Below are 16,482 nucleotides of genomic sequence, written 5' to 3' on the forward strand. Positions count from 1 at the left end.
ACACACACACACTATTATTAATACTATTTTACATGTAATTGGGAAATAAGATATATAGGCACTGGGGCATAGAGATCCACTGGAAAAGTCGAAAGATTGGCGTATCCACCATACCCTATTGGAAAAGTCAAAAGGAGTATGGGGGAAAATATGGGTGAGAGCAGATTGGAGGAGGGGATATCATGTGGGACTGCTATATTGGGGCAGGGGGGTAGGTGAAAAACGGGGAGAAAATTTGTAACTCAAAATCTGGTGGAAACAAATGAGGTAAATCAGAAGTTAATAAAGCATTTTAAAAAAAGACACAAAAAATCATTTGATTATGTCAATAGATAAAGAAAAAGTGTTTGAAAAGTTCAACACTCATTTTTATAAAAAAAATTCTTGAAAAAAAAATAGTGGATTGACATAGATGGCCTCCGGGGTCCTTTTTAACTTTATATCAAAGATTCTATGACCTATCCAATCCTGATCTTTCACTCTGGTGGTGACACATACAACTCAAATATATCTGTTACAATGCCAAAAGGGTATGATTTTTACTTATGAAGCTCTATATCTAAATCACACATAGGATACAAGTTTTATCGCAGTAGTTATGAAAAAATTAGTATTTTAAATTAGTTTGAAGTTCTTGGCATCTGATTATAGGTGATAGCACCTTGCAGATAAATCAGTGAATCGCTTTTATTGGAATTATATTCTAGTTCTACAACTAATATAGTGAGACTGAAAAATTCTTTGATAGAAATGCTTGGTTATAGTAATGACATATTTAAGAGGGCAGAAGGAAGGACATTTCTGGCTTTAAGCAAAACGGTTTTGTTAGTAGATGAATTCTAAAGCTGTAAAACTCTAGGGAAACTCTTTTGGCAACAGGCAACAATGGAATTTTTAATTAAATCCTAAATAAGGGAAATTTTCCTGATTACTCAGAAAAAAAGACAAAAAAGTATTTATGTATGCCATTTCTTATCCCTACACAGATTTCTACAGATTAATGAGATATATGTATATATCAGGGGCTTACAGACCTTCCTTCATTTTAATTCTTAACATTTAGTATCTAAATTAAGAACACATTACATTTATGTAGTTCATAATACATTATTGTTGTCCATCAAACCACTTTGAATTCCTGGTCAGAAATTTACTAGAGGTCGATAAAAGTGTAAGACTCATTTTCATTGGTTCCATTCATTAGTTTCAGGGATTGAATATTATAGCTAGACCTTACACAGATAGTAATTTTGTCACTTAACAATGTTCAGATACAATTTGATTGTTACCATTAAAAATAGCTGAATACAGATTGATGAAATACTTTGGTTCAGATTTATTTAGTTGCTGTACTTAAAGTGGGAAAATTAGATGATGCATGTGATATAAGGGAAGGACATAGACTAAGGAAGATTTGAGTTCATAACCTTCCACAGACCCTTATAACTTGTATGATCCTGGACAAGTCATTTAACTTTTCTCACCTTTGGTTTCCTCCTCTGCAAAATGGGAATACTAATAGCACCAACATAATATGGCTATGAAGATCAGATCAAATACAATGTATACAATATTTTACAAAACTTAAGAGCTATGTAAACTATTATTATTAGCCCTGGGATACAATAATGCATAGTAGATAAGTGACTAGCCTTTATGTGTGGAAGTCTTGAGTTTAAATCCTACCCTCTGATTAATACTACATGCATAGGCATGGACAAATCATTTATCCTCTCAGCGGCCTCTGCAACTCTCTAAGATTAGGAATTTCTAATGAGTGACAGTTATTTAAATACTTTAGATAGAAACTGTAGCTCTACTTACCATTTCTAGTCTGAGAACATACACATTTTATAGTCGAATGAATGCTACGATGTTGTTTTCCCTGTACATGCACATACACAGAGAAATACTAAGCCTACAAATGGTTAACAATTCAACTGTCATACTGTAAATTTGTAACCAATTTAGATACAACATAATTTCTTGAATTTCTTAGAATAAAGTGTGTATATTAACAAGCTCTTTAAAGGTCTTCCTTTATTTTGGTGCATAAAATTTTATGCCTAAATTAAGAAAATATTATCTTTATTTAATAATTTATTATACTTTATCAAACTACCAAATTATCTCCTGATATTAACAAAATTTAGTTGACTCTACTTTTTTTCTAGGTACCCAATGCAAGCATCCAAATAAAAAGAGACCCTGAAATACATTCAATAGAAAATTTTTAGCATGCTACCAAAAAAGCAGCAGAGTTGACTGAAAGGCAGTCATATCTAGTAGGTGATAACACTCAGCATTCTGTTTGTCTCCTGTTCCTTTTCAGCTGCATACAAATGATACCATCCCTACAGGGAACTCACCTGTCTTGCTAACTATAGGCAAAATGCTGTGATAGCAGCCGTTAGTGAGGGAGGGAGGCTATAGATCATGGCCAAAATGTGTTTGAATATATTCAATTTTAAAACAAGGAGCAGTATGATTTGGGGAAAGATTTATGAAGAACTGTTTTTCTTAAACTTCTGTTAAGCACACCTTTTAAAAACATTTCACCAAATAAACAACAAAATGTATTTCTTTAAGTGATAGAACACTCCTTAGAGTGCAAAAAACAAACAAACAAATAAAAGAACCTGTGGGAAAGGTCTCCATATACCTTTGCTTGTCCAGCTTTTGTAATTGCAGGCATGTCAAACAGTTGCCCAGTGTAGAAATGCAATCCACTGAAAAAGATCACAGCAATAGAGTCTCCTTCCTTCTCAATTACTTCAAGGATATCTTCCATTCTCAAGGTGTCCTCCCCCTAAAATAAAGTGAGCATATCAGCCTTAGCGATAATGAAACTGTCATTTTTAAAATTTCATAATCTATATTTTATTGTGATCTAGGAACCTACATAAGATCAAAAGTGAATCTTTGGCAGTCAAATGCGCTACAAAAATTTAGCCACCAAACCCACAAAATACCATGAAATATCCACGTGTACAACTATTTCATGTTTAATTCAGACTAGCAGACTTTTTCTTCACTCTCCCTTGCCATCACACAGGAAAAGGAATACTGTAAAATATGACATTATCTATAGACTAATTAAGTTAGTGAAAACTTTGAATAAAATTAATTAGGTAATGCAAAAGACTTGGGGTAAAACCAGTTGAATTGAATTTATGTGTGAACATCTTAGCTATACTGATAACTTCATGAAAACTTCAGAGGTTACTTCTTTTGCTTACAAACTGACTTGGACCCGCTCTCAAAGGTCATTAGATGGGTTTATCAGTTTTTATCAGTAACAACTAAAATTATATAGTTATGCAAAGATCCTTGCTTATAAAATGTATAATAATTTAAAACGAAATTTTAGTTTTATAAAATTGTAGGAATATATCAATACAAAATTTAATGTAAATAATTGCCTGTGAAAATGCTTAATTTAATCATAATTCATGTCTTCAACAAATTTTTTAAAAGCATAGTTTTCGGGGCGGCCAGGTAGCACAGCGAGTAAGGGCACTGGCTCCAGTGTCAGAATGGCCTGGAGATCTAATCCCAGGCTCAGACACTTAGTACCCACCCAGAAACACCTGGCCATGTAACCTTGAGCAAGTTACTTAACCCCAATTGCTTAGGGGTGGCCAAGTGGCTCAGTGAGTAAGAGCACCGGCTTCAGTGTCGGGACGACCTGGGGATCAAATCTGGGCTCAGATACTCAGCACCACATCCAGAAATAACTGGCCCTGTAACCCTGAGCAAGTTACTTAACCCCAATTGCTTTAAAAAAAAAAGCATAGTTTTCTTTCTGACTTGGTCTAGATCAGGTTTTTAATGATGGGTCGAGTATCTTTATTAGTTTATGAAGGGTCGTCAGTTTTCTAAGGTTTATCTCTTATGGTTTTAAAGCTTGTAAGATGAGAATCTGTGTGTTTCCATTTCTGCTATGAGTTATTATATAAGGAAGCAAATATGTTATGCAATTTTGTCTTTCTGGAGAATTCTTGATGTGGAAAAGATAATTTCTTCCATTGATGGAGATCATAAGGGCCACAGAGGTCAAGTGACTTTTTAGGGTCATGTCAGAAGCAGGATTTGGGCCCAGGTCTTCCTGACTCCAAACCCAGCACTCTATCCACTATACTATACTGTCTCTAATTATTACATATATCAAAAAATGGTTAATCATATAATGATCAATGTCATTTCATTGAAGATTCATCAAAAGCCACGCCAATAACCTTGTGAACTCTAGTGAATTACTTTTATGATATTAAGCAGAAATGAGTAGAATAGGTCCTTCTTTGATTTAGGCACTAAAAGTACCTTATAAGCTTAAAGAGAAAATGTCCTCTGGTCCAGACAAAATGCACACTAATATAGTTATTTAACTATACTAAACTTAGGTTCTTTTATTCACCTTAGGTCATATTACCAATCCACAGCAGCAGGACTCGTACTTCTTTTTAAAAAATTATTATACAGCACATGTGTCTTAGCAATAGAGTGATTTAACCATAAAAATGGTAGGGCTTATATTTTAAAGCCCCTTTTAAAGCATGGTCATATAAATGACTATGGTGAAGTTGACAGACTGGATATTTAGAAGGTGAAAAATTTATCTTCCTTAGATATGCTTTATTTCTTGTCAAAAGGCAAGGGCAGCAGATCTAAGGAGGGCAAAAAATGTTTGCTTTTAAGTTTAAGAGATAAGAGGAGTGATAATTAGAAAGTGTATATAGTGACTGAAATTCATTCCAAGGTTTCACACCCTGTTTGCCTCAAGTTCTTCAACTGCAAAGTTGGGATAATAATAGCATCTACCTTGCAGGGCTACTCTGAGGATCAAATGAGATACTTGTAAAGTGCTTAGCACAGTACCTGGCACGAAGCAGACCCTTAATGAATGCTTATTCCACTCCCCCCATTCAATAGTATACATCATAAGCAATATTTAGAATTCTAAGCCTTTCCTGTAATTCACCCCTATTTCAAGGATGCTAAATATTTTAGTGATATTAACAGATCACTGTTTTAGGCTGTATTATTGAATGTCCTTGGAAAGAAAGTTATTAGTCATTAGTTCCAATTTCCTACTTAAAGGAAAATTCTTAAAGATAACAATATTACAGGATGATTTTATTTCTTTGTAAGTTTTATAAATATAAAATAAATAGGAAAAGCAATGAAGAATCAGTTAAATCACAAAAATACTGATAAGAAATTCGAAAGAGGAAAATTATAAATCCTCCTTTCTTTCTTACACACCTGTCTTGGTTTTAATATCAGCATGCTATTCTCCACATCTAGCCCACGAAGCTGCAGTTGTGACTCAATTGCATACTGGAGGAAAAGAACAATGGCTGATTAAATTGGAGCCCACATGAGGACAGGAAAGAGAACAATGATTTTGAGAATAGATCACCAATCAAATCAATACCACCACCTCACCCAATCTATAGCTATATAAATCTCATTGAACAACAAAATTCTAAAGCTAGATGGGTGGAAAGGATAAAAATGTGAGTAATATCTAGGCTTATATCCCATCTGTGACACTTAATAGATGTCAAAAAATACTTTAACATTTCTAAGCTTCATTTTCCTCATATGTAAAATGAGGATAATAATGCCTTCACTATCTGCTTTAGATTATTGCTGTGAAACTCAAATTAATAATGTAGCAGATTATTTAATATGCTTTAAAATAATACATAAATGTCAGCTATTGTCAATGCCAAGAAAGATTTCAGTTAGACCACAGTGAATAACATGAACCAGAGAGACCACATGGTATAATGGAAAGAACTCTGATTGAGTCTTAAATTCCTCATCTGTAAAATAGAAATCATTATTGCACTACTCCCATGGCAAAGAAAGAATTCTAGACATGTAAGAAATACATAGTGCAAAGAACACTGGACTGAGAGTCAGAAGATCTCAGTTTTGATCTTGGCTTTACCCAAAACTAGCTATGTAAGATTAGTAAGTGATTTCATCTCTTATTTTCTTATCTGTAAATAAAGGAGTTGGTCTAGGGTCTAGACTCTGGATTATCTGAAAACAAAAATCCCTTGTAGCTCTGTTTTTAAAAAATCCAGCCTCTCCCTTTGGTCAGAGGACTTTGTATCACATTCCACAGGAAAAAATCAGGCTCTCCATGACCCACTTCCTCTCCTCCCCAATCCTTTATTTCACTATCATCCCCAATTTTTCCTATTTATGACCATTTTGGAGACTAAGACGGTTACTACTAACACCACCCTTCTATCTGTGTTCTCCTTGATTTTAGACCATTTCATCTCCTCTGAGAATTCATCCATTCAATAACTTTCTCCCTTACCCTAATTTTTAACTACTCCTTATCCAAAGCTCCCTCTCTGCTATCTACAAACTTGCTCAGATCTCCCTCGACTGATAAGGTATCTTGACCCTACTGCAAGTTATTGTCCCGTATGTCTCTCTTTCCTCTAAACAGCCAAATTGCTTTTAAAAAAAAGTCTACCATCACCTACTTTTTCAACTTCCCCTCATTTCTCCTCCTCTCTTTTTCCTTTTTCTTTTTCTCTTCTTCCTCCTCGTATTTGAAAAAAAAATGCTTAGCATAGTACCTGGCACATAGTAGAATTTATATTAATGCTTATTTCCTTTCCTTATTCCACTTCTTTATTTTGTGCATCTTTTATTTACTTAACTCTGTATATGATGTATCTGCCCATCAGAATATTATCTCCCTGATGCAAAAACGGTTCATGTATTTGCATCCCAAGAATCTAGCACAGTGTCCATAATGTAAGAGGCATTTAAAATAAGATTACTGTTGGAATGATTGATACAAGAACAACCTATACCAGGGATACTATATTATTAAAAGGAAAAGTCCATCTGAAATAAAATTCATTCAAAAGGTAAGTTATTCATTGGAAATTACCAAAGGATGGTAACAAATAATTGAATTCTTTCATGTCATAGGATTTGCATATAATTATCTTAATAATATTAGTAATTGACATTTTTGTAGTGCTTTAAAATTTGCAAAGCTTTTTACTTACATTATTTAATTTCAGCCTCACAATAACCCTTCAAGATGAGTATACAAAGGCACTATTATGTCTCAACTATTGTGTCAGAATCACTTAGTATGTCAAGATATACTTGTTATAATCCCTTGTGTTTCCTCACTCCTATTTGAAAACTTTAAAATAGAAGGTAATGGTTACCATAATGTAGGAGAATTAGAAATGAAGGTGGTTGATAGATAAACAGATGAAGGCCAAGGTCCCTGGTATATCCTGGTTGGAAATGGTTGAGCCAAACCTTTCTAGAAGCTAGAAGTCTCCCAAAGTTTACAGCTTGAGAACTGAAGTCACCACCCCTAAGAATGTCATTATGAATTTGGAAACAACAATAATAGTAGTAGAAAATTCATTGAGAGCTATAAGGTTTACAAAGTATTTTATGTGCCTTATCTTAGAGGCAATATTAAGTGATTGATTAAGGATAAGCCCTGGAGTAGGTAGAAAGGTATTGAAATTCTGCCTCATACACTTGTACTAGCCAAATCACTTAACGTTGTGGAACGCATTCTCTCATTTGTAAAATAAGAGAGAATACTTGTATTTCTGAACTCAAAGAACTTATGAAGAATGAACTTTCCAAGACTTAGAATTACACATAAGTAAGAGTAATTATCACATATGATATTCATTCAACTTTATTAGGAAGTACAATATGATGTCTGTGCTAGAGCAGGCACATAGCTAATGTTTTTTGATTGACTGAAACTGAGGTCAGGAGATTAAATGACTTGCCCATCATAACTTAAATAGCTACTAAGTCAAGGGCAGTGTAGGAAACCAAGTATTTCCTGACTTTTCAACAGAGGAGGCTACATACACAAAACAGTTCATCGGGAGTTACAACTTAAATGATATCAAAGCAGAAATCAAGCATATTAAATGATAAGACTAAAATTTACTTAATATTAGGGTTGATAAAAATTTGGTGTCTTTTATATTATCTCTAAAGTTCAAATAACTTCTAAGCATTGAGTAAATTGGTGGCAAGAAAAGGAGTATATCAGCAAACCATATACCAGGAAATTGAATTTTTTAAACTGACTTTCTTCATAAAATATTGCACAAAACATTATTTTAGCTAGCTATGAAAAGACACTTTTATCTCTTGTGGGAGGCTGAAGGGTTAAAGCAATACGGTTTGTATTGATTTGCTTTGATAAAATAAAACAATGAAAATTAATAAAACATTTATAACTTCAGTTGATTTAGGCTAGCGGTTTGCTCAATGTCTTTAAAAAGACAAATAAATCAATGCCTCTATTCAATCTTTCCTCCCTTAGCACATGTTTTACTTGAACAAAAGAAAAAAAGCTACAATCTATAAAAAATGCCTAAATCAAAAGCACTTGACAGATCTTTTTATTGTAAGGTTACTTGAAAAAGACTAGTGAATAAATATTCAATTCAGGCAATTGATGTTCTCAAGAAAGAGGAAAAATAATATAAATATACATGTATATTTTAAAGTTTCTTACATGGTCAGAAGGAAAAGCTTTGTCTTCTAGAAGAATTTTAAATCGTGTTGGTGTAGGCTTAAAAAACGATAACTGAAATGAAATGGATTTATTGGACAGGATATTAATAAGGCTTATAAATCCAATTACTTTATAATTTTTATCTTATAATCTCCAAACATTTTACAAATATAAATTAATTGAACTTAAGAATTAAAAAAGATGAGAACTTTATTGTCACCAAGAAAACAGAAACATGGGAAGAAATAATATTATACGAACTATAAATAAATATTTATTTTATATTTATTGAATATAAACAGTTTATATTTATCAAATATAAATATTTAATATTAAGCATAAATAAATACATATATTAAATATTAATAAATATTACAATAAAATCTTATAATTTGTACTGAAATTTAATCTACAGTGCCCTTCATCTGTACTAAATGGTAGAACTTTCTAGTCAAGAACTCTTAACACCATGTTGTATAAAACCAACTTTAAACACATTTAATTATTTTCAGTTTGCCAACTTCATTTTCATTTGCATCGATTTGTTTGGTTTTTTTTTTTTTTTGGTTGGTTTTGTTTTGTGTTTCTAAGTCCTCAGCTAATTTTCTGTCTTCTTTGAAGTTCCCTTAGACCTGACATGAAGTAATTGTCATTTATTGTCCCCTGAATCATAATCAATTTTACTTTGTAATGTGTATCCTTCATTTCTGGAGGAACAACTTCCAGGAGGACAAGGGTGTATGTATATTATAGATATTTTCCCTCAACGACACTAACCTTTTATTGCTCTATTTTATCCTATTAAAACAATAATATAAAAAAATACTAAAATGTAATTGAATTCTTATTCATCTCAATGATCAACCGTGGACCCAGAAGAAGAGGAAATACTTTTTTTTTCTTCTAGGAAGAGAGCTGGGGAAACTAGGGGAGTAGAATGATGCATATAGTGACAGATTCAGTTGTTTTATTTTTGGGGTTTTGCATATAAATATATTTATATGTATATATTACAAAGAAAAATCATTCTTATAGTATATTGGAAAATTATTCTGAAGTTTAAAAGTCACAGGTAAAGGTCAATTAGAAAATAGAGAAAAAAATCAGTAAAAAATCTGCTAATTTTAAAAAGAATATCAAATGTGTGTATAGGTAAACATAAAAATATCTAGAATGAATCGTACAAACTTTCAAATTGATAACCTACTGACAAGATTGCAAATCAAAAATACATATGAATATTTTGGATTTTAAAGTATCAGATTTCCTTTGTTTTTCATTCATTTCTTTCCCTTCACAGCTAAAAATAATCCCCAAAATATTGATCCATGATCCCACTTGATTGGTGTTGTTGTTCATAGGCAACGGTATTAAAAGACAAATTTCTGCAATAGAAGAGATCTTTTGTCTCTTATAATTAAAAAAATGGTTTTGTGTATTCTTTAAAAGCAGTTTCCTTTTGCAGCTTCTATAGCTCTTATTCCTTGTACTATGAACAAAAATTGATCTTGATCTCAAGGCCCTTAAAAGCTTATGATTATGAAAAAAGCATTATATCATGATCTAACATTTTCTGGTAAGATTGAAAATAATCTAACAACTTATTAAAAATAAATACACCACCACAAGTTCATGAATTAAAGATAAAGAAACATCAGATTCAGGAACCAAAAATGTATTTAAAGATTGTTGGGAAAGCAAACTTACCAGTAGGAGATGCAAATTAACTGTCAGGCCATTCATTAGGGCTATTTCATCCTTATGAGCTCCTATAAAGTAAACAAACACTAGGGCAGATTTTTCTTTTGATCCTTCATAAACTCTATTAGAGGCAGGTGGAAAAAGAGCACATAAAATTCAGTCACTCTCTCTTAATGGCCCTGAAGGCAAGCACATACTTGAGGTGTCACCACAATGAAATAGAAGTTTATCTCGTTGCCTCCCTGTACCATCCAGACACACATACACACAGAGACAGATGCACTTAGTTTTCAGTTTTGATGCAGCAAATAAAAACAAGATAATAAAGTACTTTCATTCCTGTAAACTAACAACTGATTTATTCATATCATTAGGTTCTTAGCCATATTCCCAAAGAGTACATTTTTGTGCTAAGTATGTCTCTAAAATATGACTAAAAAGATATTATAGCTAATCATATTTTTATACTAGTGGTAGTAATGTCTCCCTGAAATGCATCTTTAATAAAAAAAGCTTCTTTGGCCAACATAATTCTCCATTATTATATTGAAGTGTATAGCAGTTTACAAGAGAAAATAGCTAGGACACAAAAGACAAAAGACTAGCTTTGGTTTTATCCATCCACACAGATATATAAAATAATTAATACAAATGTATATCATCCAATAAGGGAAAAGCATAATTGATATCTCCAGAAGAATGTTATTGTATGACATCTCTCATCCTTATTAATCAATTTTTGGTACCAAAGGAAAATAGAGGAAACAAAAGAAGATTCATGGAAAGGAGGAAATAGGATGCCTAAGAATTCGAACAAGAAAAAAATCATCAATAGCTTCTTTGCTTTGGGGTCCTTACTTTTCCTTTTTGAAAGTACACTGTCCCTTTTCAAGTCACAAATTTTAATCATAATTGAAAGCATGAATTAAGCATCTTAGTGTAAGTAATGCTGTGTTTTTTATAAAAAATTACAAATAAAATATTTGCAGACACTTTTTCCTGGAGAACATGCCTATGAAGAAATATAATTTCCTCCTCCAAAAAATAATTAGGATGGATTCAATGATGTCTGAAATACCTACTAGTCCCAACGTTCTATGAATCTATTACTGACCATATATATATATATATGTATATATATATATGTTAAATATAAATAGGACCATAACTATAAATTTTATGTTTAAACATAGAGAGTAATATTCTCATGGTATATGGATCCTGGGTAGGGTTATTTCAGGTGAAGAAAGTGAGAAATACATCCATATTTGATCAGATTTTTCAACTAGATTAGTATATAGACCTACTTCTTGTCACTAGAAGCTGTAATGTTATATAACATGATTTGATGTTTTCTCAGTTTATACAAAAGACAGATGAAAGATGAAATACATTTCTAAGTACTAGGATATTGTGAGATTTATCCTCAGTAATTGTAAAGTGAAAAATTCTAAGGGGAACATAATAGTCTTATTCCACCATTCCCAATATTAATTGTGATTCTGCCCAGATATATTACCAAGAGCATCAGTGGATCAATCAATATAATTTTTGAGACATATATTTACATAAACTTAAATAGTACCAGGAAGCTTTTGAAATATAGGCAAAAATACTATAATCTTTACTAGTTTCTACATGTTGTAAAAGGTGTTCTTATCTCCCAATCTTTATTTTCACATCTCCAACTGTCTATTGAAAATCTCACATCTCCAACTGTCTATTGAAAATCTCAAACTGGATGTCTCATAGGAAACATCAATTTAACATGTCTGAAACTGAACTACTTATCTTCCCCCCTAAACCCTCTTTTCTTCCTAAATTCTTTATTACTGTCTAGGACTCTAAGATCCTCTCAATTACCCAGAATCACAACTTGGAAGTCATCCTTGACTCTTTACTGTCTCATTCTTCATAACCAATTAGTTTCCAAGTCCTGTCTACCTTTGGAAACTTTCTCTATATATTATCTTCTCTTCTCTGTCTCTCTCCTTTTTTTTGCTTTTTGGAGGGGGGAAGGTAGAGCAATTGGGGTTCAGTGACTTGCCCAAGGTCATGTGGCTAGTTTTGTGTTAAGCGTCTAAGGCCAAATTTGAACTCAGGTCTTCCTGTCTCCAGAGCCAGTGCTCTATTCACTGCACCACCTAGACGTCCCTATCTTCTCCCTTCTTATACTGCCCTTATACTTCTTATGACCCTGGTGAAGGTCCCCAGCACTTCATGCCTTGACTACAACAACAGCGTGCTTATTGCTTTCCCTGCCTCAAGTACCTCCCTACTGCTGCCCATTCTTTTTCCAGTAATCCCAAAATGCAAGTCTGACTGTGTGTTTTCCCTGCCCACTACTGTTCAATAAACTCCAGTGGCTCTCTATTATCTCCAGAATCAAATGCAAAAACCTTTGCTCAGGTTTTAAAGCCCTTCATAACCTGGGACCTTCCAAACCTTCCATCCTTTTTTATTCATTCCTTTTCAAGTTTCACCCCCTGACTCTCTGGAATTTCTCTACCATTGTACATAAACTTCTTCACCCCAAACTTTTACTTTACTCCTAGACTTCTCACACTGGATGTAGCATCTGTCCTGCTACCTCTTCTTCTGATGGTCCGCTTTCTCCAATACCTCCATTTTAAAAAGTGTCTTCATTGTTTGTCCAGGCGGTACTCCTGACTCTCCAAAGTTTTTCTATAATAATCCCAACTAGGTACTCCTTTCCCCACCTCTAACCCTCACATGTTCTCTCTACCCCCCTTGCTTTTTAGCTTCTTTTTTATGTGTTATCTTCCCCAATTAGAATGTAAACTCTTTGAGGGCAGGAATTATTTCTGCTGGTTTTTGTATCCCCAATGCTTTGCACAGTGCTTGGCACACAGTAAGCACTTAATCAATGTTTACTGACCACCTTTCTGGTCTTCTTACATCTAATTCCCCTTCATGTACTGTATGATTCAATGACATCGGTTGCCTTGCTATCTCTCAAACATAACACTCCACCTCCCATTGACTGTCTTCCTCCTCATCTCTACCTCTGTGCTTCTTTCAAGTCTCAGCTAAAGTGTCACCTTCTCCGAGTAGCCTTTCCTAGTCCTCCTTAATCTTAGTAACTTTCCTCTGGGATGATCCCCGATTTATCCTGTGTATATCTTGTTTATACATGTTTATACATGGTTGTTTGCCTATTGTCTCTAGCATTAAATTGTTAGCACCTTAAGAAAAGGGAATCTTAAAAATATCTTTGTATCCCCAGAACTTAGAACAGTGCCTGCAACAGAGTAAGTGTTTAAGAAATGCTTATTGGTTTGAAAATACTTTAAATAAGCAACTTAAGTTACAACTCAATCAACATAATGATAAAAATTAAAATGTCCTGATTTTCTGTATACCCTTCAGAACTTTCTTGTAGTCTCTTCTGAGTATTTAAAAAGATTTACTTTTTTTCACTTTTTGTCAACCTTTCCTCTGCCTACATCTGCAATATATAACCTTTCCTAAATACTATTACCACATCTTTATTTTTATTTCTGACCTGAATAGATTATTCCTGGGTATTGTTACTTATATTTCACCACCTCCTTTGGGAGGCTGCGTGCTATAGTAAAAGGGGTGGTGTTTTGTAATCAGAGAAATTTTTCTAAACTTTGGTTCTTCAGCTTGCCACCTGTATGGCCTAAAGCAAATAATTTTACTTCTATAGCGTTCAGTTTCCTTAACTATAAAATAAGAGAGTTGGCCTACATAGCCTCAAAGGTTACTTCTATCTCTAAATCAATGATCCTGAGTTTTTGTTTTCTCTGCGTATTGACTTGTTCAATAATTTTGTAGTGACCAGTAGATGCAAATTCAATGTATATTTTACAAGGTCTTTGGGCCCTTCAAAATGTTATAGGTCATCAATTTTGAGAAATAAAAACCTAGAGGACAAAACTATACAGTCTTCATATATTGCACATTGTTTAATATTCTGTAGTTCCTTTAATTATGATTACTGATAGGGATAACAGCTGTAATACAACAACAACTCACATTTATAGAGCATTCTAATGTATATGAAGTGCTTCATGGATATTATCTCATTTCAGCCTCATAATGACCCAATTAGGCAGTTATTACAGTTATTATTATCTTAATTTTACAGATGAGGAAATCAGAAGCCCATAGAAGTTCAGAGACTTGCTCATGGTCACACAGATAGCAAGTTGAAGAGGGCAGAATTTGAAACTAGGTCTTGCTGACATAAAATTTCTAGGTACAAAATTCTCTACCATACCCTGCCGTTTTCTATGTATTATCTGACTATAATGTATATAAGTTGTTCAATTAAATGGTTAAATGTTTACATAATTAAACATTTTTTAAAAAGTTGCATAAAAATAAAAACAAACATACTTTTCTGTTTTCATTACAACATGTGAATAAAGCTACATTTAAGTAATTGATATTAAAAGGTAACTAACTTGGTGTAATTAAATGATCAACATTTTATCATGTGTATGAGATTGGAATACTGTTTTAAGAGAAATATGGAGGATATATAGCAACTAGTGAATTAAGTGAACCTATATAAAAATAATACAAGACTTGTCTACTTATGCATTATGCCAATTGATACGATGATGATTAAGGGGCAAGTATTTTAACAGTGCTTTATTTGCTTTAAAGCAGAACTTTATTTGCTTAAATGGTGAGTACTACAAAACAAGAAGACTATAGGATTATAAATTTCGTACAGGAAAACATCTTAAATGTCATCTAGTCAAACCCCCTTATTCTACAGATGAGGAAATGGAGTCCCAGACATGATGAGTGACGTAATTAAGGTCATATGGTTGATAAGTGGCAGTTAGAATCTGACCACAGACCTTTTCCCTCCATATACAGTTCTCATTCCACTATACTGCCAAGTGTCCAATAGAATCATATTTCTAATTCCCTTTCTGTGGACAATGAAATCAATTTCACTAAGTCCTTTAATCATGTCTCTAATGGAACCATGGCAGGCTACATCTTCCTTGTGCCTTTTCATTTACAGAGAGAATATTTTAACATGTATATGGTTCATTTTCTTTAGTAGTATGGTAGATTTTTAGAACTCTTAGTGTGTAATTTTTATCTCAATATCAATAATTGTTAAGCATTGTTTACTGTCTAAGAACTGTTATCCTGAGTACTCTCTATACCTTTTATTGCCACTCCAAAATATTTCATTTCCACATCTTCCTATTTTGCTTTGAAATGAATCTTCATGAATTTTTTGATACTTGTTCTTGATATTCTGTTTTTATGATAATATTAAATCCATGTAATCATGAATAAGTCATAGATTCAACCATAAATCACATAAATTACAGCTATTTCTCTCTAAATCTTATCTTCCCAACTAGATTACACTTTGGGGGGGGGGCAGGAAATGGGCCAAATTGTTTTGTAAACATAAAACCTAATAAGTGAAAGATTTATATGTAACGTTCAAAAGTCATGAGCTTTAAATGACAAATTTGGGGTCATATTTAATTTGGGATATTGTCAAGTAATGAAGGTGACCTTTAGATTAAATGGTTATTTTATTAAAAATTTCTTTTGCACAACAAATCATAACCAGAAATATATTTCTCCCACTTTTGATGATAGTATCATCGATTTAGAGCTGGAAGTAATGTTGGTGACAAAACTGAGACCCAGAGAAGTTAAGTGAGTTATCCAAAGTCTCACAGAGACTCTTCAAATTGAGTGCATTTTGCATTAAACCACACTGTTCTGTAGAAGTTAGATGCACACTAGTATACTTAGTGTTCAGTGAACAAAGATATGAAATTTTTCTATAAATTTTTTCTTTAAGTTTTAATATATCTCATTTTCAAAACTTGAAAATTTTTGGTATGAGTCATGAGAAATTCCCTTTAAGGTAAAAAGAAGCAAATGAGTTTTTACAGTTTGTGGGAAATTTTCTTTATATATCATTGTTTCTGATTTTATTCTAAGTACCTGAATATCATCAAAAGATTCAATTGGCCCCACTCTTGGCATATTTTCTTCTCTAGGGTCATAGGTTCATGGAATAATAGATTTGGAGTTAGAAAAAATTCTAAGAACTAGGTAATCAATCAATCCATATATATTAAGCATCTATTATGTACATGTAGCAAGGATAAAAGACAATAGATATACTATACTGCATTAATTGGATCTAATAGAATCATAACTTACTGACCAGAAGATTGAATACATGTATG

At 32.8% G+C, this 16,482-nt stretch overlaps 1 protein-coding gene across 3 annotated transcripts in view; it reads right to left on the bottom strand.

Moving 5' to 3' along the window:
- KYNU (kynureninase) overlaps positions 1-16,482 on the bottom strand; it is a 143,537-nt gene that overhangs the window by 74,807 nt on the left and 52,248 nt on the right. For all 3 annotated transcript variants that reach the window (XM_069066762.1, XM_069066761.1, XM_069066763.1), the window contains exons 5-8: positions 10,259-10,320; positions 8,552-8,623; positions 5,266-5,340; positions 2,663-2,809 (exon numbers count right to left, since the gene is read on the bottom strand). In XM_069066762.1, coding sequence (XP_068922863.1) covers positions 2,663-2,809; positions 5,266-5,340; positions 8,552-8,623; positions 10,259-10,320 — 356 coding nt within the window. The remainder of the gene's footprint in view (positions 1-2,662; positions 2,810-5,265; positions 5,341-8,551; positions 8,624-10,258; positions 10,321-16,482) is intronic.

Source organism: Petaurus breviceps, unplaced genomic scaffold (genome assembly GCF_028583685.1).
Source record: "Petaurus breviceps papuanus isolate PSGF00001 unplaced genomic scaffold, PetGlider_PUasm1.0 90723, whole genome shotgun sequence".
In the NCBI taxonomy this organism is placed as follows: Eukaryota; Metazoa; Chordata; class Mammalia; order Diprotodontia; family Petauridae; genus Petaurus; species Petaurus breviceps.